Raw genomic sequence first — 23,814 nt, 5'->3', positions numbered from 1 at the left:
ACCTCATGTTCTCCCCATCTGCAGACCACAGCTACTCCTAGAGCCAGCTTGATGTAGTGGTTAGGAGTGCGGACTTCTAATCTGCCGAGCTGGGTTTGAATCTGCCCTCCCCCACATACAACCAGCTGGGTGACCTTGGGCTGGCCACAGCACTGATAAAGCTGTTCTGACCGAGCATTGATATCAGGGCTCTCTCAGCCTCACCCACCTCACAGGGTGTCTGTTGTGGGGAGAGGAAAAGGAAGGTGAATGTAAGCTACTTTGAGACTCCTTCAGGTAGTGAAAAGTGGCATATAAGAACCAACTCTTCTCTTCTAGAGTTTGACCAGTTTGTGTTGCCTGGAGTCTCCCAACTGCCATCCGTTGGAACTCCAGACAAGAAACTGTTAACAGGATCTTGTGGAAGTGAACAAAAAGGCAGTGAGATGAGTTGAAGCAAAGACAGTTAAGCAGTTCTCCCTTTAAACAGTTTTAGAGCAGCCATGTTATAAGCTGACGGGAGGAAATACGGTGGCAGACAAGGTAAAAAAGGGCAGGCAGCAAAAGATTTGAAAAGGGGATTGTGAATGTATAAAGTATTTTCTCTTCACAGTATAACATAGAAATAAGTGTGATAGCTCTCATTCTGTGGTAAAAACAGAGCTTTTTTAATTTTAAAGCCACAAAAGTAATCCCTTGCTCACAGAGACTCAAGGCAGATTACACAGAATGAGTTGATTCAATCAACAACATGGGCTATTCAATACAATGTATTAGGATTGTAGAATTCTGGAACCAGCCAGAAAACCGAAGTATAGCATAGCTGTTAAAATATAAATATGATTCAACAACAGTTCGTATTCTAGAAATATTGGGCAGGGGGATGTAAGGGTTTCAGCCCTCATTCTCTACTCTTCCCCCCCACCTCAAAGCAAACTTCAGCCTTCCTTCTCTCACACAAGCCAGCTCCTAATTTTAGGTAATCTAGAGGCAACAGCAATTTTAGAAACACAACACCTTTCTGTGCTTGGCCATCCAACAGAACTGGTTGGCCACTTTGAGACAGGATGCTGGATTAAATGGACTATCGGTCTGATCCATATGTTCTTATGTTCTACCACAGTTCTGGACTTCTAGAGAGGAAGTAAAGGTTGTACTTTCTGTCTGCCCAGATAATAACTCAGGGACCACATTAGAGCCCCATATCTGGTTAATATCTCTCCCATACACTTTGAATAGCTTTTATTTCAATTCAGTTTAAAACCATGCCAGCAGCCTTGCTAGCTGGATGTTACTCCAAAATACCGCTGGCGTCACATCTTTGCACCTGCAAAGAATTTATCACACCACATTTTATCTTGTCCTGTCTATATACAGCTCAGAACCACTCTCTCACATCACTTTTAGTGAGCCTAAATTATTCTTCATCAGATTCTCAGAAGCTGCTCTCTCTTCTCTCAGATGTTGTTCCATTGGTATCTTACAAAGTGTCACTCTTTGGTTTAGCAGCCAAGAAAAAAAGGGCTAGAACTGCAGCTAAAGAAGGCAATGCTATTATTGATTATTACTTTCTGGTTAGATTATTTTAATGTTATTATGTTACGCTGTATGTGTCAGATTGTAACGGCCTTTGGACAATAAAACAATTTTGTACCAGAACCCAGTTTCTGATTACTGGGTCACTATGCCTTGAATGGTGAGCAAATTTTAATCCTCCTGCAGTATTGTGCCCAAATGCAGAACCTGATGTTCCCTCATTGGAATTAAGTGCAATTATTTAGTTCTAATCATAGAATCATAGAATCATGGAGTTGGATGGGCCTTTCTGGGTCATCTAGTCCAACCCCCTGCACTATGCAGGACACTCACATCCCAATCACTCATCCACTGTAACCTGCCAGCCCTTTAAGCCTTTACAGAATCAGCCTCTCCGTCAGATGGCTATCCAGCCTCTATTTAAACATTTCCAAAGATGGTGACAATAAAAGCACAACTTTAGAGGCTGGGGTGGAAGCTAAATTTGTTCCCTGCCTCCAACATTTGGAATGGCAAGGTTTTGTCCTGTTTAAACACTATTGTAGATTGCAGCCTCTTTGGAATTTAAGCAGAGCAACTACACATTCTGTCTTTACTGGGTAGCTGCATCCTGATTTCTTTTTCTTGGTCATTCTAAAGTACAACCAAATCTGGGGAGTGATGGAATGTTGGAAAAGGGGTTTTAGATATGTCATTTTCATGAAGATTTGTATTATTTTTTTTCTGTTCAGATGGTGTTGCTATGGTTTTATATGATGTACGGAACACTTCTGACAATGCCAAAACTTTCACTGGGAATTAGCTACAATTTACAAGGCAAGTTAGCAGTTAGATCTGCTTCCTAATATCCTGCTTTGTTGAATATCATTTCAGGATTGGATAGTGAGGCATTTGGTATTTGTACAGGACGTCATGATATAAATATTTTATCTTGTCAACTGATGTATTGGTATAATTTAATAAAGAAGGGGAGGGGGCAACATTGGCAGCCACAGAAGAAAAGAGAGAAGGCAAAAAGCTCAAAGAATCACTCTAAAACCAATTTATTATAGTTCAGCTAGGGTTACCAGCTCTGGGTTGGAAAAGCACTGGTGGTTTAAGGTTGGTGCTTGGGAAGGGAGGAGTTGGGGATAGGGAGAGAGGCTCGGCAGGGAATATGTGGCCATCAGGGGTCCCACCCTGACCAAGCGTCTCTGGTCTATATAACACCTAATGCTGATTTTCTGTCTGGACTTAGTAAAGTATGTTGGGTGATAGTTTGTTCCGCCATCTTGTGGGTTTTTATGTGTATTGCCATTGTTTTAAGGGGCTTTAGGGGGAAATTGTTATGGCTTTAATTGTTAGCTGCCTCGAAGTCACAGAAGCCGTGAGAGGCAGGATATAGCTCTGCAATTCAAAAGATGGCTTTTACACCACAATCAATAGCAGAACTAGAACCCAACTGTATTTTAAAAAAATGAATCATTATGTATTTACCATTTAAATAATATTAAACAACACAAAACAACAATCAACTAATTAGTTTGTTGTTTTGTTTTGTGGTAGCCTTAATACTTAAACTTTTTATGTTTATGTTTTTTTTTAATGTTTAATAACAAACATCTTCTAATAGATTGCTTTCTAAGGTATGAATTCTAAACTATTGAATTAAATGTTGCTGAAAGCTTCCATGGGTCTCCAGAGAGAAATTCCATCTGGGCCCCCCATGACCTTGATCTAAAAGGTCATAATATCATAAGAAAACACTTGGCTTTCTGTTACTATGAATACAATTATAACTGTTACCTGGAAATAAGTCCCACTGAATGTAGTGAGACATCAGCCTCTCTCAGGTAATACTAAACTGCAAAATGACTTTTAAAACATTTCTACTATCTAGAGGGGGGGGGAGCAGACTCAAGAGTCTCAATGTGAGGAGGAAAATTAAGGAGTGATGAAAAGATGTTTCATCACCCAGGGAGAAGAGGCAGGTGAGCAAAGTCTATATGGTGTTGGCTTCTTGCACCTACACTAACTTTACAAACTGCTTCTAGTCCCTGGATTCTAAAATTCCACTAGTTCCAACTCTTGCTTCCCATTCCATCTCACCTCCTTCTGCCCTGCAGGCCTGCTTAAAGAGTGGGGCTTAGCCCCAGTTTAGTTTTCTTGCTTGAAAGCTTAAAAAAAAAACATGTAATATTAATTCTATAGCTGGCTGCTTGAGGCATTAGTTCCCATTGAGTCTTGTCAAGTGACCAACTTTTTTATTGCAAGAGAAATCTGTACTTGAGAGAAAAGGCATAGTAAAGGCTTCTAGGAGGGAGGGAGATTGTAGAAAGCATTTCCAGCCCTTGTGGTGGACACAAGAAGAGAGGGAGAGACAGATAAGGGACCAGAAGAATAGCATTCTGGATAACAAAGGGAACACTACAAGAGCAGACAACGGTAAGGCCAAGAAGCATCTTACCTAGCCCTTTACTAAGTCTGTTGCCCTCCCCTGAGACACTGGTGCTTGTGCTAACATTAAATGATATTGGGCAGTTCCTTCCAACAAGAGCCACAAGCTGTGAAGGGCCCATTTCTGCCAACCAGGAGGGCAACGGGAATTTTGGCCCAATTTTGCCTACGCCTTTCAGAGTGCAAAGGGAAAGGCCAACAGATGCTGCATAGATCCTGATCAAGGACCCGTCCACTGGTGGAATTAGTGAGAGAAAGGCTGTGGCTCCCAAAGGTAAGGAGGTCAGGGGGGAAAAACAGTTGCAGTGAGCATGCTTCCCATCTTTCAGGACTGGCACAAGGACTTTGTCAGTAGCAAGATGGAAAAGAAAATATAATGTAAAAAAAAAAAGTGTGTGCAAACCTGCAGGAAATAGAATAGCAGATCCTGTAGATGCCCTTTCCTAATCCCTCTTCATTCTCAGCAAAGCATGCCCAAACGCTGGGAGAAGCCCAGGGCCCAGCAAAACCCCTGCTTGGCCCACAGAATCATACTGCAGCGGTCCCCAACCATTTTCAGCCTGGAGACCGGGGGGGGGGGCGGGGAGAGTGAGGCCCAGGGACCAGGGGGGGGGAGAGAGTGGCGCTTGTCGGCGGGTGCAAACACACAGGCGCGGGGCTACTGCTCCTGCGTGTTTGCGCCCGCACCTCCCCACCCTCCACAGCCTGGTACTGAGGGCTTCACGAAGCCCAGGGGTTGGGGAACACTGCTGTAAGGGACCCTCCATTAGAAGCGCTCATTGGACCCTCCATTAGAAGCGCTCATTGTTTTTCCACAGATTAGAATGGAGATATTTTCTAACACAACATTAAAGTAAATTGGGTAACTTTGTTTTCTCCCTCAGGGGATACTGATAAAATGTTTGCCTGCTATTTTTCCGAATATGAGACAACTCCTATGGTACCTCCAGTGATTAAATTATTCCTTCATGGGGATCATTTGGTAAGCTTCTAGTTATACGTTTCTTTTTTACAGTTTAGGATTCATGCATAGAAAGAAATGCAGTGTGTTTTAATGTGTGTACAAATATGTATACTGTAATCTAGTATTTAAAAACACATACGGACATTTTGTGCCTGTTATACTGATTTATCGTGAATGAGCATTTTTACAGATTACGATTTATTACAAAAAGGGAAGAGCTGATAAACAAACCGAGGAACAATCCAAAACTAAACTCTTTGGAATTTCCTTGTGTTCAGTGGTAGGATTTTTTTTGGGAAATCTTTAAATAATTTTGTTTATCCCAAACAGAGTTACGTTAGGGTTAGAGTAATGAGTGGAGAAGTACAAATATAAAAAGAAAAAAAAGAAAAGAAAGAGAAAGAGAAAAAGAAGGTAACATATAATTTATAAGTGACTTCCAGCTTTCCTTACAGAGAAATAATTCTTTACCTTTTTCTTGTAGACAATCGTTTATTACATCATATTAATATCTAATAATGCCTTATTCTAAAAGCCATAGAGCCAACCTTATCAAATATTCTAATCATATTTTGTTTTGAACCTTTGTTCCACATGTATCTTCTACAATCTCCATTCTGTGTTCCAATTTTCTTCAAGATAATTTAACGGAACTAGCCAAATCTATAATGTTTGTTTGTTTATATGGTAACAGACCAGGATATAAAAATTAGACATAGTAAAACATTATGATTTTAAAACATGTTAGGGGTGTAGAGAATAAAATTGGTCATTGTAAAATTTTAAAAGGTGTTTGTTTCCTTCTGGCAGGCTTGAGTCGCGTAGGCACATAGTTTTGCTGTTTGTAGAGAGACTTCAGGCTTGTCACCAATGAGGCGCTGGCCACCTCCCACGGTGGCCTCTGGGGCTGGGCAGGCATCTTTGTGGTCAGCAGGCGGCCAGGGCGCTTCGCCTCCGTGGCCAGGTGGGAGCGCTAGTGGCCGCGGCATGCAGGGCGCCGCCACCGCCTCAAGCTCTATGGGCACAGGGCTGGGGCCGCACAGCCTTCTCTGGGGGCAGTGGTGCAGGCAGCAGCTTGTCCACACCATGGACGGCCGCTGTGTCCCCACGACCGCCTGGGGACCATGGAGGATGTGTGGCGTCCCAGAGCCAGCCGCGTCTGCGGGTAGAGGGGTGAGTGACTGGGCCGGAGGGTGGGAGCTGTAGGGGCCAGCCCAATCTGCTTTGCTGGCCGCACACTAATTGGCCCGTATCCGAGCTTGGACAGCTCCACCCCAGTTTCATAAATATTAAGAGGCCCAATGGATAAGGATTTGTTTGTTTGGTTATTACATTTATATACCTCCCTCCCAGGGTGCTCAGGGCAGTTTTAATGTTGTCAAAGTCTTGTTCTCTTTCCCACCTTCATATTTGTATCCACAATTGTCTCAGTCATTCTACTATTTTTTTCTATTGGTTTTTGCATATTCTACTTATCTGGGGTTGCGATTACATTGGCTGTTTGCACCTGATTACATTTATGATTACATTTATGTGTAGTCATTTTCTGTCCGCTCTTATATCTATTTCTGTTATCTCTATTTTCAACAGCTTCTCAGGCTCAGGCTCTGAAACAGACTTTAAACAGTTCCTACTCATAGCACTACACTATATATTCCACTATTTCTGTTATCCAGTTCTTCTCTGTGTTGTGGATCTTTCAGGCTACAGCAATAGCAAGGACTTCTCAAGAGGAAGGGGCCAGCATAGTTAATTTAGAGGTGGCAGAAGCCAACAGACAGGGAGAGGAGGCACAAGAAGCCAAGAATTGCAACCAAAAGCCTGCACAAAATCACCTCCACCCCCCCAGCTGTCTGATGCTGCCTGTTCCCAGCTCTCCAGGTTCTCCTGTGCCAGTAGAGAAGCATAGGTGGCTGGCTGAGAGCAGAACTCCATATGAAAAGGAGAAGCACCTGGCTCATGGCTAGGCAGCAGCTGTCAGCTGAAAGTGATGTCGAATCATCACAGGATTAAGATCATGCAGGTTGCTGGTTACTGCATAGCAGCTTGAGAGATGCGGGAAGCACGTGGAAGCAAATGTAACCAGATGCTAATAATTTCTTGCCTTGAAATTCTGACCCTCAGAACCAAACCTCTGTTTGGACTGATCTCTGGACTCCTGAGGTATGGCTTTGGAATGACTGTGCTTTCTGGAAACTCCCCTGCTTCTGTTCTTTTGTTGGCCTGACAAGGATGCTGCAGCTTGGATCTAGCACCCAGTTGGCTGCTAGAGAGAGAGAATTCCAGAGTTTAGTGTCATAACTGAGAAGGCCCTGCCCTGGGTTGGCATTTGCCTAGTCACAAAAGGTTGAGGCACTTGAAGCAGAACCTCAGAAGATTAATATAATTTCTTAGGTTGCCTCTCTCTTCCCACTTCCCCCCACATCTGCTGCACAGACTGGTTCTGACACTGTAGAAGAGCACATTAATGATTTCTATCTACCAGGACCTTCTGTGGATGTCATCATTGTGCCAGGTCTGAAAAGTGCTCCCAGAGTAATGCTTCTTTGTACCCCTGCAAAGAAGAATGAGTTGTTAGGCAGAGGGGGGTCATTTTTAGCCTGTAGGCTGAGAGAGCAGTACTTGGAGAAGAAGCTACTGAAAGGAAAACAATAGGCCCAAGGAAGCATGGCTCAGTTCCCCTAACCTGCATGTCTTCTTAAATCTAGAAGAAGAGTTGGTTCTTATATGCTGCTTTTCTCTACCCGAAGGAGTCTCAAAGCAGCTTACAGTCACCTTCTCTTTCCTCTCTCCACAACAGACACCCTGTGGGGTAGGTGAGGCTGAGAGATATTACTGCTCAGTCAGAACAGTTTTATCAGTGCTGTGGTGAGCTCAAGGTCACCCAGCTGGCTGCATGTTGGGGAGTGCAGAATTGAACCCTGCTCGCCAGATTAGAAGTCTGCACTGCTAACCACTACACCAAGCTGGATCTCCATATGCACTTTAGTTATGACAGAAGACCTGGCTTTAAATAAACAGCTTACTAATGCATCTTGTTTGGCAGCAAAATGAGTAGCATTCACTGAGGTTACATTTTAGAGCTATTACACATAATCTGGAAATCATTAAAACTTGATAAACACTTTTAAAAACAAATTCCTTTATGGCCTGCTTTTATGACTATTTACCTACATTGGAAGAATTTATCTTGATCACATACTATTTGTGGAACTGCAGAAAAGGAAAAAAACAGTTGTGAATTTGAGAATAGCGGCTCTCTTAGTTTGTGCAAGTAAAATAGTTATCCTGTGATTGCTTGAGCCTCTTGTGGCGCAGGGTGGTAAAGCAGCCAACATGCTGTCTGAAGCTCTGACCATGAGGCTGGGAGTTCGATCCCAGCAGCTGGCTCAAGGTTGACTCAGCCTTCCATCCTTCCGAGGTTGGTAAAATGAGTACTCAGCTTGCTGGGGAGTAAAATGGTAATGACTGGGGAAGGCACTGGCAAACCACCCCGTATTGAGTCTGCCATGAAAATGCTAGAGGGCGTCACCCCAAGGGTCAGACATGACTCAGTGCTTGCACAGGGGGTACCTTTACCTTTACCTATGCTTGCTTAGAAGCCTAACAAATACATTGTGACCTGCACATTTGGAGGCATCCAGCTTTTTAGATTATCACTGAAGGCTTCGAAGTGGGACCTGGGGATTCTCTGGAATTACAGCTAATTTCCAGGAGACAGAGATCAGTTCCTCCAGAGAAAATTGTGTTTTGGTGGGTGGACTCCATAGCATTGTGTCCCACCTAGGTCCCTGCCCTCCTCAAGCTGCATCTCCAAATCACCAGGAGTCTTTCAACCTGGATCTGGCAACCTGACCTCATCCGTCACTGCTGGCCAGGTGGCACCTGGAAACCCTGTTTTAGACTTTTGATCAGGGGTAGTCAAACTGTGGCCCTCCAGATGTCCATGGACTACAATTCCCATGAGCCCCTGCCAGCGAATACATGGGAATTGTAGTTCATGGACATCTGGAGGGCTGCAGTTTGACTACCCCTGCTTTTGATGATACTAGATGTTGTAGACCTGTGACTCAGATGTTAATATGTGATACTGATTTTCTTCCTCTTTCCACAGAACCTCTCCTGTCATTTGTTTGACCGGTATGAGGTAGATGACATGAAAAACAGAAGGAAGAATCTAGTTCTATATACTTCAGCGGGGCTTGCTCCCAGCATAGAGATCTTCAACAGTAGTTACTCAAAAGTTTTCTTCTTCAAAATGATTCTGGTAAATCAAGTCACTGTTGCGAAGCAATATTGTTTAAGAGAATTAGGGAACTATTGAGGATGGTGTTTTCCTAAGAATAGCAAGAGTTAGGGCTGATTCCACAGAACATGTTTTATGGAGGATTGCATATGAATATAAAACTGTATGTGGAAAGGACTGGAAGAATGCCAGCTGCACTACTCTTGAGACCTGTGCTTCCATAGATAAGGAGGCATCAAAGATCACACCCAGATTCTTAGCTGAGGGAGCAACCAACAGTTGAAACCCTGTCTAGGCAGGGTAAGCACGTTTCCTCACTTAGTCCTTTCCTACCTATCCACAGGATCTCTGTCTTTGAAGGGTTGAATTCCAGGCGACTCTGCTTGAACCATTCCATCACTGCTTCCAGATATCTGGCTGCTGGACATCACTGCTTCTAGACACCCTTGGGACCATTAGGCCCTGTTGCTTATTTCTGTTTATTTTAAACTAGTAGAAAAGACTATTTTTAAATAGGAGAAAGAAGGGCAGGAGGGCCCCTGCAGAACAGGGTAGCTGAGCTAACTAGCTGGACTGCTGGACTCTGCAGGAGCTCTGCTGTCCTTCTACCCTTGCTCCTGCAGAGCTGGCAACCAGGAAGCTGTGGACCATGGTGCAATGTAGCACAGTGAAAATTGACTGGTTGGCCATCCCCAGCTCCTGGGCTTACCTCCTAGCTGCTTTTCCTCCTCACACCAAGTGAGGTGTGAATGGAGAAGGGGGAGGAGCAGTGGGAGGGGAAGAGCCTCTGATCAGCTTTCCGTCCTCCAGTGAGGGCCAATCAGAGGCTTGGCATGTCATTGGAAGGATAGTCCTCTTTTTATGTGGTAAGATGTGTGACTCTTTGAACAGTTCAAAAATCTTAATTGTTGCTATTTGTTTTTTAAGAGAGAAGATGATCATACCTGGACTATTGATATTCCTCGAAAAGACATTGCGCATAATACAGGTGAAACTTTGTTATCATTTCATCAGCATATTTGCTCATAGTCTTTTGATATTTTTAGATTAATTGCCACTGGCATTACACGCTTGTTATTTTTATATGGATGATAACTCTGTCTTTTGCATTTATACATTTCATGTATTTGCAGATTGTGTTACCTTACATGAATTGCTTAACCACTCCAAAACAATTAAATTTGACAGTATAAAAAGACAAAATATAGCCAAAGTTTAAACTCCATGTAATAGTCTCTCAGTTCCTGCTGTCTGTTTACAATGACTTTCACTCTTCTCCAAAGATAACATGACTGAGGGAGGTTTCCAAGGTTCAGAATCTTCCAGCCCAAAGTCAGGGTTTCATGAGTTACTATTTTATTACAGTCATTAGGTTTCATGAGCAAAGCAAAGCAAAGCCATCCAGTCCAGCCAGTTTGGTGTAGTGGTTAGGAGTGTTGACTTCTAATCTGGCGAGCCAGGTTCGATTCTGCACTCCCCCACATGCAGCCAGCTGCTGACCTTGGGCTCGCCACAGCACTGATAAAGCTGTTCTGACCAAGCAGTGATATCAGGGCTCTCTCAGTCTCATCCACCTCACAGGGTGTCTTTTGTGGGGAGAGGAAAGGGAAGGCAACTGTAAGCCACTTTGAGCCTCCTTCGGGTAGAGAAAAGCGGCAAATAAGAACCAACTCTTCTTCTAGATTTAAGAAGACATGCAGGTTAGGTGAACTGAGCCATGCTTCCTTGGGCCAACTCTTCTTCTTCTTCTTCTTCTTCTTCTTCTTCTTCTTCTTCTTCTTCTTCTTCTTCTTCTTCTTCTAAGTCAGTGTTAGGTATCAGTCAAGGCGGTGTCGGCAATTCATCCTTTATTGTATATGTTGTGTCCATGACCTACGGTGTCTCTTGAGAGACTTTATAGCTCCATGCTAGTTTTTCAGGCACAGTCTTGCAAGGACACTTCAGTTGATGGAGATTGCATGGAAGGGTAAATTGCTGGTGCAGTTTTTACAGCAGGGCTAGTCCCTCCCGCCCAGCCAGCCCAAATTGCCGGTAGGGGAAACTGTCGGCATGTAACTGAGTTGAGCCAAGAGGTGTGCATTTTTAAAAATTAAGATGAACTATAATTCTTCCATGCAAAGACTGAGGCAAAGTAAGAACTAAGCAGTTCTACCCTTTCTACATCGCCTGCTAAAATTCTACTTTTGTCTCCCTACTGTGGTCCTTTTTCTTCCTCCAAATATAACTAAAAAACCTTTAGTTGTGTTTAGCACTTCTATCTAGCCAAAGCTCATCCTGATCTTCAGCTTTTATAACACTCTCCCTACAAGTACTCAGTTCCTCCTTTTTTATATGGCTCTCCACCCTTTTCCTTAATTTGTCTTCTCAGATCTTTAGACAGCTGTTTATGGGGCCAGCCTGGCTTTTTTAGGTTCCTCCTATTTTTTCTTTGTATTGGAATAATTTATAATTGTGCCTTCAATATCTCGCTTTTAAGAAACTCCCACCCTTCTTAAGTTCTGTTGCTTGATGTTCCACAACCCGGCCTCAACCAAATGCCTGGCAGTTGAGCTCCAATTTACAGGCCGTGTGGAACCATAAGAGTTCTGACAGGGCCCTCAGCTCTCCTGGGAGCTCATTCCACCAGGTCAGGGCCAGAACCAAAAAGGCCCTGGCTCTGGTCGAGGCCAGGCGCACTTCTTGAGGGCCAGGGACCACCAACCTGTTTTGATTTGCAAAGAGCAATGCTCTGCTGGGGGCCTAAGGAGACAAATGGTCCCTCAGATACACTGGGCCCAGACCACATATGGTCTTAAAGGTCAGAAACAAAATATTAAACTTGATCCAGAACATAACTGGCAACCAATGTAATCCCAGAATTACGTAATCACTACTACCAAGGATGTGCACTACTTTTCACTTCATCCACCAATTCTTCCCTGTTGGTAAGAATCAATTCCAGGATAGCAGATCATCTTGTTCCCCCTTGTTCTGGGAACTGAAGCTATTAGCAAGACAAGTCAAGAATTGATTAGCCCTTTCATTTCTAATGGAGTCTGACTTCCAACAGATAACGGGGCAATTGAAATCTCTCATAAACTCAATGACTTGTCTTTTTGGAAATTTTGTACTGATTTGAATTTCTAGAAAATCTATGGTTTTACCCACTAGAGCCACCCATGGTCACCTCCAGGTTTTCCCCAGAAATTATATAGAATCATAGAGTTGGAAGGGGCCATACAGGCCATCTAGTCCAACCCCCTGCTCAACGCAGGATCAGCCCTAACCATCCTAAACCACCCAAGAAAAGTGTGTATCCAGCCTTTTCTTGAAGACTGCAAGTGAGGGGGAGCTCACCACCTCCTTATGCAGCCTATTCCACTGCTGAACTACTCTGACTGTGAAGATTTTTTCCTGATATCTAGCCTATATCGTTGTACTTGTATTTTAAACCCATTACTGTGCGTCCTTTCCTCTACAGCCAACAGAAACAGCATCCTGCCCTCCTCCAAATGACAACCTTTCAAATACTTAAAGAGGGCTATCATGTCCCCTCTCAACCTCCTTTTCTCCAGGCTGAACATTCCCAAGTCCCTCAACCTATCTTCATAGGGCTTGATCCCTTGGCCCCAGATCATCCTAGTCGCTCTCCTCTGTACCATTTCAATTTTATCTATGTCCTTCTTGAAGTGAGGCCTCCAGAACTGCACACAGTACTCCAGGTGTGGTCTGACCAGTACCATATACAATGGGACTATGACATCTTGTGATTTTGATGTGATGCCCCTGTTGATACAGCCCACAATGGCGTTTGCCTTTTTTACCGCTGCATAGCATGGCATATGTGTTGCTGATGACCTTAAAAAGAAAATATCCCACTAAAGTATACAAAGCAAGTGGCCCGTGGGAGGCAGGGTTTAAATTCGCAAAGAGGAGCAGAGCAGCAGAGCATCAGGAAGCTTAAAGGATTATGGTAGTTTTATTGTGAAGAGAAACAACACTGTATAAAAATGGGAGAGAAGAGAGATCTAACTGTTCTGTTGTTCATTCTGTAATAATTTTTCTGTTCCAGAGGCAAGCAGGGAGGTGCTCAAAGGAGCAGAGATTCTCCAACGAGCCAATCAAGGCACTAGAGGAGACCATGTGGAAAATATCAAGAAATGTATAATCTAACTATCTTAAATACATATCTCTGATGCCCCCAATAAGATATTCTACATATTCTGTTCACTCATGCACACTGTAGATCTGGCATATTCCAAAAGTCATGACCAAATCCCTTTAAAACTATAGATCCCTATTTGACTCTTTCAAAAGGTTTTCTCTGGACCGAAGGTTGTCTACAGCTTCCCTGGCATAATTTCATTTAACCTAACTACTAGCAGCTTAAATGATACTTGGGGTCCATTTGGGTGCTGCTTACTCGGAAGTACTGTTTTCTACAATCCCACAGCTAACTTTTTCCCTCCATGCAGGCAAGAGAGGGAAATTCTGCACTTACCTGTGAATGTATCTTCTTTACAGAATAAAAGCAGCTAGTCTCACCTTTCCCTAGTGCTGTGCCATCTCAAGACTTCCAGTTATTTACTTCTATCCTTAGGAAGATGTTTCTTCATGGAAATTTGATCTCTCTTCCTTGTTCTTCTTTGCTTAAACCCCCGAATTCCTTTTCAAGAAAGAGGGAGTGTTTTCTTATTTTTCCATACGTTTACTGTTAGTCTATTCATTGATGAGCTATTGGCAGAACTTGCTACTCAGTTATTGTGTGGATAGAAAGGAGAGAGGTACTTTCTCTTCTGAGTGGATATGAAAACTGTATTTCCGGTTTTAGAGGAAATCAAAGCTACTTGCCCTCTTTTTCTCAAAGAGAATCAAATTTAATGGATAAATGAAACAGTTTCTCCTTTTCCATTTTTTACTATCTTGTTCTAGCAAATAATAGATAATGATAATAATAATTTCATTTATCAAATGGTAGATGAACCCACAAGAGGTTCAGCCATACTGGACTTAATACTGATCAACAGGCAAGAGTTCTTCCCCAACTTCGATAAGTGCAGTCCATCAGGTGCTAGTAGGCCTTCCTCAAGAAAGCCTATCCCATGGTCTCAGAAACCAAATCTCTCCTGCCGGCACCAACTACTCAGCCACTGATTCACTGATAAGGTTCCCCATGATATTCTGATGGATAAATTGAAGGACTGCAATCTGGATTTTCAGATAGTTAGGTGGAGGACTGGCAAATACTCCGGAAGATAGAGACAGAGTTCAACGAGATCTAAACACAATGGAAAAATGGGCAAATGAGAACAAGATGCAATGTAATAAAGATAAGTGTAAAGTTCTGCATCTGGGTCAGAAAAATGAAAAGCATGCCTACTGGATGGGGAATACGCTTCTAGATAACACTGTGTGTGAATGAAACTTGTGGATTGTAAACTAAACATGAGCAGGCAGTGTAATGCAGCGGTAAAAAAGGCGAATGCCATTTTGGGCTGTATCAACAGGGGCATCACATCAAAATCACAAGATGTCATAGTCCCGTTGTATACGGCACTGGTCAGACCACACCTGGAGTACTGTGTGTAGTTCTGGAGGCCTCCAAGAAGGACGTAGATAAAATTGAAAGGGTACAGAGGAGAGCGACGAGGATGATCTGGGGGCAAGGGACCAAGCCCTATGAAGATAGGTTGAGGGACTTGGGAATGTTCAGCCTGGAGAAAAGGAGGTTGAGAGGGGACATGATAGCCCTCTTTAAGTATGTGAAAGGTTGTCATTTGGAGGAGGGCAGGATGCTGTTCCCGTTGGCTGCAAAGGACACGCAGTAATGGGTTTAAACTACAAGTACAACGATATAGGCTAGATATCAGGGGCAAAAATTTCACAGACAGAGTAGTTCAGCAGTGGAATAGGCTGCATAAGGAGGTGGTGAGCTCCCCCTCACTGGCAGTCTTCAAGCAAAGGTTGGATACACACTTTTCTTGGATGCTTTAGGATGCTTAGGGCTGATCCTGCTTTGAGCAGGGGGTTGGACTAGATGGCCTGTATGGCCCCTTCCAACTCTATGATTCTATGATTCTATAAACAATACATCAAATAATCCATAATATATAAATAACCATAACAATACTACTAACTGATAATTGCAACAGTGCAAACAATGCAACAACGCAACAGTGCAAACAGGTCCAGAGCACATTGATGGAGTTCTGGGAGGGAGGGAGCAGGGACCCTTCAGATATTGTTGGTTATGCCTGGTCTCAACCAAATGCCTGGCGGAAGAGCTCCTTTTTGCAGGCCTGCGGAACTGTTTTGGCTATAAAATGGGTGCTTTGAGAGTTGGAGCCAATCACAAAATGTTGAAAGGTTCCAAGCCAGGTGACCTCCTATGATGTCCTCTGCATTCTTCTGAAATGCCTTGTGCTCCACTGAGGTAAGGAAAACCAGGATTGGCTCTTTGCTTTGGTGAAGAGATAGTTGGGTAAAAAAGATTTGTCACAGGGCCAGAGGCCATAACAGAAGTGGAACCTGGAAGTGTATTGGTGGGCACCATGGTACTTTTGGCAGTATACCAAGATGCATCAAATATGAAAACATTATAATTCCTATCTTTTTATATGCCTAATGTATCTCCTTTTTGTGGCTGCTGTTGAAACAGATATTTCTCCAACTGAACAATGGTATGTAAAATTCATTATGCATCACGGATTAGATATGTTTACTACTAAAGGAACACTACTGGATTCTGCACGGGGTAAGCTGAAACACGTATAGACTGGTGTTTTTTACAAATCGGTATGACCGTGGGGAAATTAATCACTTTGCAGAAATTCGGTGAAAGCCTTTTGAGTGTATTCATAAGCTGGCTGTCGGCCTTCCCAATTATATTTGGAGATGAAGTTCACCTGGGTCATTCATAAAATCTTTAACTTGTCATATATTCAAATTAGATTAAGATGTTTACAAAACCTAGATTACTGGTGCAAAGGGCATATTGAGTATTGATTCAAGCGTGGGGACTAGCACAGGGAACTAGTAATCAAGCAATTATCCAGATTTTAAGAATAGCATTAAATATTGGAAGCATCTGAATTCGATACTGGGTATGCATCATATAGGTTTTGTTTCACACGTCATTGAAATCTGGAAATAAATTTTCAGGTTTAGTATATTAGCATTCTATAAAACAATTAGAAACATTAGCACTCTGCATGATGAGCAATGAAGATGGTAGTAGGCCAAGTAAGATTTCCTTAATGGAATGCCTGGAGGAATAACTTGATTTTATATCCTGCGTTGAGCAGGGGGTTGGACTAGATGGCCTGTATGGCCCCTTCCAACTCTATGATTCTATGATTCTATGATTCTATGATTCTATAAGCCATGTAGACCCCAAACAGGTTATGTAGGGTACAAATATCTTCAGAGACAGTATTCCACCAGGTTAGGGTCATGATTTTAAAAGCCCTTGATTTGGTTAAGGTTAAATGAGCTGCTCAAGTCACCAGACATTACAATTAAAGAACTACAGGGGGTGGTAATGGGAAAGGCAGACCTTCTTCCGGATGTTTAGCCGAAAATTCTTTTGAATTAATTTCAAACCATTGGATCTGTCTGACCCTCTGGGGCAATAAAAAACAATTCTGTTCCACCTACTATATGACAGCCATTCAAGTATTTGAAGATGTTTATATTATCACCTCTTAGTCGCCTTCTCTCCAGGCTAAACAGACCAAGCTCTCTCAACCTTTCCTCCTACATCTCTGTTGCCCTCCTCTGGACATGCTCATTTCTTCAGTTGTGGTGCTGAAAACTGAACACAGTATTCCAAGTGAGATCTAACCAGAGCCGAGTAAAGTGGTAACATCACCTCCTGTGATCTGGACACTACTTCTTTTCATACAGTCCAAAATCCCATTTGCCTTTTTAGTTACCGAGTCACACTACTGACACATGTTCAGTGTATGGTCTACTAAGACCCCCAGATCCTTTTCACACATACTACTGTTAAGACAAGTCTCACCCATCCTATAGTGATGCATTTGATTTTTCCTACCTAAATGTAGAACTTTAAATTTTTCACTATTCAAATTCATTTCATTCATTTTAGACCAGTTTTCCAACCTGTCAAGATCATCCTGCATCTTGATTCTGTCTTCTGGTGTGTTTGCTACCCCTCCCAGTTTAGTATCATCTGCAAATAAGTACCTCCTCTATTCTTTCATTCAAATAATTTATAAATATGTTGAACAACACAGGGCCCAGGACAGATCCCTCTCCAAGATGATGATCTTCATTTTGTAATTGCTTTGGGCAGAGTTGTCAAATCTTGGAGCCTCTTTAACTTTAAAAGTCAGCATGACTGGTAACAGCTGCTTCCACACGTAGATTATTCTCCATTTTAGCTTCCAAACTGAAGTGCTTTTTAAAAGAATTTATACAATATTGTCCTGTAATCATCCTGTCTTCAGGTTATATAAATATAAAACCTTCATTGGTCAAAGACTGTTACCACTCAACTACTCTTACCTTTTAAACGCATATTATTTTTTCATACATTAAAGTGTACTTTCCTTTTCACAGAGCCTATCCTTCAGTGGAAGTTTGGTTCTCGAGTGAATATATCAGAAGTGATAGTAAATGTAATAAATATCACTATCTCCAAAAGCCCTTGTGCAAGTGATGTGGCTGTAATAGGTCTGATATTTAATGACATGACTAGTGGTAAGTGCAGGGTCTCTTGTACTGGCATTTTAATAGAGAAGTGCAGGTAATATCCACTGAACTGGCTTCAGTTTCATAGGGTATGTCCTATAAATCAGGGGTAGTCAAACTGTGGTCCTCCAGATGTCCATGGACTACAATTCCCATGAGCTCCTGCCAGCATTTTCTAATCTCTTTTCTGTCTGCTGACTACAACTTGAAAGGCTAATTGGGCTGGCCTTCATGCACTTTGCTCTTTTTGATAGAAGGAACACAGTGAGAGTTTATTAGGTTGTATATCCTCCCTCTCTCCCTCATTGTGTTCAGGGCTAGTTCCCCCCCCCACACACACACACCTAGGTTTTTATCATGCATCGGAAATCACTGGTAACTGTTAAAACTGCAGTGGGAACATAGAGGGGAATTCCGCAAATCGAAAAGAATAGTGTCACGCCAGCAAAAGTGCATGATGCTATTTAAAAAAAAAGGCGTCTGCATAAGGTTAGTATTTCACTTTTGTACTCGGGTGCAGAAAAGACCGGAGAAAAGCATTTGAGAGACAGATCAACTGTTGGTCTGGCTAGTACAGGAGGAGATGGTGATTCAGATACCCTAGCTCCAGCCCATTTATAGCCTTAAAGGTAAGAACCAGCATTTTGAATTTTTCTTGGAAACAGATGAGTAACCTGTGCAAAATTTTCAGCTTAAGGATCTCTTTTCTCTTGTGCCTGGCAAAACTCCCAAGAATGGAAAAACGCTTCCTTTGTGAGTAGTCATGTTATGCCTTATCGATAGGCAGGTACAGGATCATTGCTCCTTAGTGGAGTAAATAATTGCTAGAAACCTGAATATACACTGTGATTCTGTTTTCACACGTCTATCTTTTGTATCCATAGGAATATATATAGGAATTTCTTGGTCTGCATTTATGAGTATGGATACATACTGGAGTAATTTCACAGAGAGCATTTGTGTTGTCCTTGAATATGGTAATCCCTTCTAATTCTCAATATTTTAATTATAGCATTTGTATGTGTATTGATTGCAATGGTAGATAAATCCCACCCACAATTAATTCAGCAATCTGTGAGTGCTCCCCAATAAGGGAGCAACAGTAATGGAGATTGTCAGAGGACGGTGGCATATAAATGTTAAATAAATAAATAGATGGGTACTGACTGCAGGCCTGACTAGGGATGTGAGAGACTAGCAGTTGAGGAGTGGGGAGGGGAAGAATCTGAGGTGAAAGAATAGCCTTGCAGGCTCTGGGAAGGGAGATGGTTGTGGCTGGGAAAAGAGGTGAGGGAGGATGGGGAGCTAAGAAGCAGGAGGCACAGCAGGTTTGGCTAAGAGAGTTTCAGTGAGAAGGAAATTAGAGAGGGAGATAAGTTGTATGCTGCCTGTCCTGAAGTATATGTAGTAGCCTCAAGGAGCAGTGGGACGTAGCTAGGGATGCTAAAGATGAAGCTGATCTACTAGCTGGAAAACTGGGATAGTTATGTGATTTGGTGTTATGGGGGTGGGTCTTGTGATTTTTCCAGAGGATCAAATATTGTCTGAAGACTATACTACTTTGGCAGAAATTTTCTATAATTAGAACATTGGCAAGGTGTTTTTTTTTTTTGCTCTATCTGATAGTTGCTCTGTCTGATTTGTTAAGTATTATTGCTTTGTCTGATTTGTTAAGTATTATTAAGATCACATTGCTCGTTTGTTGCAGGGTTGGGAACCCAAACTAGGTTGTGGCCCAGCATACCTGTATCCCTAGCCTACCACCACTTTCTTTTCTCTTTCTTAAATAGTTATTTAAGTTTGTTTAAGAAAGGGAAAAGAATGAAGCAGTAATACAGATTTTAGAGAGCCCAATATTCAAAGAGTGTAGGGCTGGATAAAGAACAAGAAGGGAGATGGATATATATGGCAAAAAATTAAAAGCGACTCTCATGATGTGGACTGGGGTTAAAAAGTGGGTCTGAGCTCTGAAAAGTCTACTGATATATTGAATCGTATGCTTATTCTTCCCTTGCATACTGTCAATGAGATGTTTTCTGCTAATGAATGATACACAGTTGGTATACAATTATATTGTATCTTTGTAATGAATAGTTCATTTTCAGTCTTGTTGTGCAGACACACATTGGGACTGTGCACGGGCACAGGCCGGCCGCGGAAGTCTTTCTAACTTTAGCCCTATAGGTGGTGTACTGTTCCGACATGGTGCGCATGCGTGTGGCTTCCTGCTGGAACGCACACATGACTCAGATGGAGCGCCCCCTCTTTTCTCAGTTCCTTTTTTGCCGCCGCGAAGAACAGTCACTCGCTAGCTTGCTCCTGCTTCTTTGAAATGGCTTCAAAGGTACTATTTAAGAAATGTTCCCGTTGTGGGGTGAAGATCACTCAGTCAGATGACCATGATCTTTGCCTTCTTAGCCTCGGTGAAGCACGTAACGTTGGGGTAAAATCTGCCAGTGCTTCATACCGAAAGCCAGGTCAGATTGTTCGACCAGTCTTAAAGCAGCCCTCTGGCCTTCTGGGTCCTAAATCCCCAGCCCCTTCCAAGCCGGTGTCTGAGCCTACTTCCACTCCCATCCTTACTCTCGGCTCGGCTTCAGTCTGTTTGAGCAGATCCATTCTGGCAGTCGTTCTGACTCAGATTGAGAAATGCAAAATGTTTCCAACAGCTCCGTCAGTTCCATCTACACCGATTGGCTCCTGGCTGCTCCTTCTTCAGGTGACTTACAGTTGCATGTTCTGCTCACTCACATTTGCCAGGAGCTAGGTCTCCAAGTGAATTTTCAGAAGTTCACTTAACTCCTTCTAGAGTTGCTACCTTTATTGGTGCCACTTTTGATTCCTTCCAGGCCGAGGCCTTTCTGCCCCATGACCGTATGAGGTCTGTCTCAGTGATGATTCATGCCCTTTCCAAAAATCATTGGAAGCATACAAAATTTGTCCAAAGACTTTTAGGTCTGTTAGCCACTACTACAGCGGTTGTTCCCCATGCTCGCCTGCACATGAGGGAGCTTCAGCATTGGTTTCTGAGTAATTTCTCATCTCTTACAGTTCCTTTAAGGGATTCTCGATTCTCTGTGGTATTGTTCAATCTAGTGGTGGACAAGGGAAGATATTGTTTTGTAAGGGGTACTCTTTGATTCCTGGAGTCCTGACCTGACCCTTACCACTGATGCTTCTCTGGTGGGTTGGGGGCCCCATTGTTTGGATAGGTCCCTCCAAGGTCTCTGGTCTGTTCAAGAACAACAATTGCATATTATTTTTTTAGAACTGAATGCAGTGTATTTGGCCTTGACTGACTTTGCAGACATCTTACAGGGCAAGAACAACACCTCCTGCACGTTTTATCTAAACAAGCAGGGAGGAGTATCATCCTGCCACCTCTGCCAATAAGCCATGAGAATTTGGGAGACAGCCATTCAGGGCCATTCATATTGCAGGGATGCTGAATGCCCAGGCGGACACCCTGAGCAGGTTGTTTGCCCCGCCTTATGACTGGTCCCAGAATTACAACAACCTGGTACCAGTTCTGCAACAGTGGGGTTTCCCCACAGTCAACCTGTTTGCATCCCCAACCTCGACCAAATGCCCGAAGTTTTTCTCCATGGCAGGGCTAGGCCTTCATTCATTAGGGAATGTGTTCCAGTTTCAATGGACTGGAACCCTGTTCTATGCCTTTCCCCCTCTGCCACTTCTGTCCAGGGTGTTGCACAAAGTACGGGAAGACCTTGGGAATGTTCAGCCTGGAGAAAAGGAGGTTGAGAGGGGATGTGATAGCCCTCTTTAAGTATTTGAAAGGTTGTCACTTGGAGGAGGGCAGGATGCTGTTTCTGTTGTCTGCAGAGGAGAGGACACGCAGTAATGGGTTTAAACTACAAGTACAACGATATAGGCTAGATATCAGGAAAAATTTTTTCACAATCAGAGTAGTTCAGCAGTGGAATAGGCTGCCTAAGGAGGTGGTGAACTCCTCCTCACTGGCAGTCTTCAAGCAAAGGTTGGATACACACTTTTCTTGGATGCTTTAGGATGCTTAGGGCTGATCCTGCTTTGAGCAGGGGGTTGGACTAGATGGCCTGTATGGCCCCTTCCAACTCTATGATTCCATGATTCTATGATTCTATGACCACACCTCAGTCATTTTAATCGTGCCAGATTGGCCACACCAATGCTGGTACCCGATGCTTCTAGACCTTGCAGCAGGTCGGAAGATCTCCTTTCCATACAATCCAGACCTGTTGTCATTCCTCACACCCCTGGTGTTCGATCTGAACAACCTACACCTCACGGCATGGAGACTTCACTGAGTGTTAGCTCTTTTTCCAAAGAAGTGAAGGAGGTACTGTTAAATTCCAGGCACATATCCACGAGATACTCATATAACCTTAAGTGGTCGAGGTTTCAGTGTTGGTGTGCAGTTAGAAGGCCATGTCCATACTCCTGCCCCCTACCTCAGATTTTGGAGTATTTATTAAGACTCACAAAGGAGGGCTTAGCAGTGTCCTCCATTTGTACATACCTAGCAGCCCTTTCAGCTTTTCATGAAGAAGTTCAGAGCAGTTCTTTGTTTGCCCAAACATTTTTCCAATGTTTTGTTAAAGGTTTGGCGAATTTGTTTCCCCCTGCACCCAAGGTGACCCCACAGTGGTCCTTATCTCTGATCTTGGCTGCTCTTATGCAACCTCCCTTTGATCCTCTGGGAACAGTCTTGTTAAGTCTACTTTATATGAAGGTAGCATTTCTGGTTGCTGTCACCTAAGCCAGGCGAGTGAGTGAGATCACTGCACTGAGGGCCGATTCCCCATTTTTACAGGTTTTTCCCTCAAAGGTTAACCTAAGGCCTGATCCACAGCTTCTTCCTAAAGTTGCATCCAGTTTTTACCTGGCCCAAGTTATTACTTTACCGAGTTTTTCCCCCTAGCCCAATCTCTAACGCCAAGAGGTCCCTCCATTTTTTGGATGTTAGACGGGCATTGTTGTATCATTTGAACAGCACACAAGAGTTTAGAAAATCAGCTTCTTTATTTGTTTGCTATTGAGGTCCCAAACAAATAAAGAAGCTGCGAAAGTTGGACCATAAGGAAGGCCGAGCGTCAAAGAATTGAGGCTTTTGAACTCTGGTGCTGGAGAAGACTCTTGCGAGTCCCTTGGACTGCAAGGCGAACAAACCAGTCAGTCCTAGAGGAGATCAGCCCTGACTGCTCTTTAGAAGGCCAGATCCTGAAGATGAAACTCAAATATTTTGGCCACCTCATGAGAAGGAAGGACTCCCTGGAGAAGAGCCTAATGCTGGGAGAGATCGAGGGCAAAAGAAGAAGGGGACGACAGAGAATGAGGTGGATGGATGGAGTCACTGAAGCAGTCGGTGCAAACTTAAATGGACTCCGGGGAATGGTAGAGGACAGGAAGGCCTGGAGGATCATTGTCCATGGGGTCGCGATGGGTCGGACACGACTTCGCACATAACAACAACAACAATTGAGGTCCCAATAAGGGTAACAAGGCTTCCTCTAACACGGCAGCTAGATGGATGGTTTTGGCCATTAAATCATCCTATTTGTCTGCTAGAGTTCCTTGCCCGCTCAGTGTACGAGCTCATTCCCTCCATGCCATGGGATCATCAGCTGTGTTTCACAGAAAGGTTCCAATGGTGGACATCTGTCATGCAGCCACCTGGACAAGAGAGGAGACATTTGTGACACAATATGCCATCGATCTCCAAGACAACAGAGATTCAGAATCTGGCAGAGCAGGGTTACAGTCCTTGTTCTCCTAAGGGCTCATCCCGCCATCCTTCAGGTATTAGCTCGTAAAGGTCCCAATGTGGGGCTGCACAACAAGACTAAAAATGAAAATGGGGTTGCACATACCTGTAACCGTTGTTCATTGAGGTCTTGTATGCAGACACACATTCCCTACCCCCGTACCCGCTATGAGCCTTTGTCTTGGGATCTTGGCT

The 23,814-nt window shown here is 43.3% G+C and overlaps 1 protein-coding gene across 2 annotated transcripts in view; it reads left to right on the top strand.

Annotated features, from left to right (window-relative positions):
* The first annotated feature begins 286 nt into the window (after positions 1-286).
* Positions 287-23,814, top strand: part of LOC143830670 (cation channel sperm-associated auxiliary subunit beta-like) — a 92,235-nt gene continuing 68,707 nt past the window's right edge. The window contains exons 1-8 of one of the 2 annotated variants that reach the window (XM_077323499.1): positions 287-522; positions 2,247-2,331; positions 4,836-4,933; positions 9,030-9,182; positions 10,089-10,149; positions 15,799-15,894; positions 17,724-17,864; positions 18,740-18,832. In XM_077323499.1, the coding sequence (XP_077179614.1) occupies positions 2,247-2,331; positions 4,836-4,933; positions 9,030-9,182; positions 10,089-10,149; positions 15,799-15,894; positions 17,724-17,864; positions 18,740-18,832 (727 nt within the window). In that variant the 5' untranslated portion in view covers positions 287-522. Of the gene's footprint in view, positions 523-2,002; positions 2,115-2,246; positions 2,332-4,835; positions 4,934-9,029; positions 9,183-10,088; positions 10,150-15,798; positions 15,895-17,723; positions 17,865-18,739; positions 18,833-23,814 lie in introns of those variants that run through there. The other variant, XM_077323501.1, reaches the window with a different exon arrangement.

Source organism: Paroedura picta, chromosome 2 (genome assembly GCF_049243985.1).
Source record: "Paroedura picta isolate Pp20150507F chromosome 2, Ppicta_v3.0, whole genome shotgun sequence".
Lineage (NCBI taxonomy): Eukaryota > Metazoa > Chordata > Lepidosauria > Squamata > Gekkonidae > Paroedura > Paroedura picta.
Note: the sequence above shows the minus strand (reverse complement) of the source record. Positions and strands in the feature narration are given on the sequence as shown.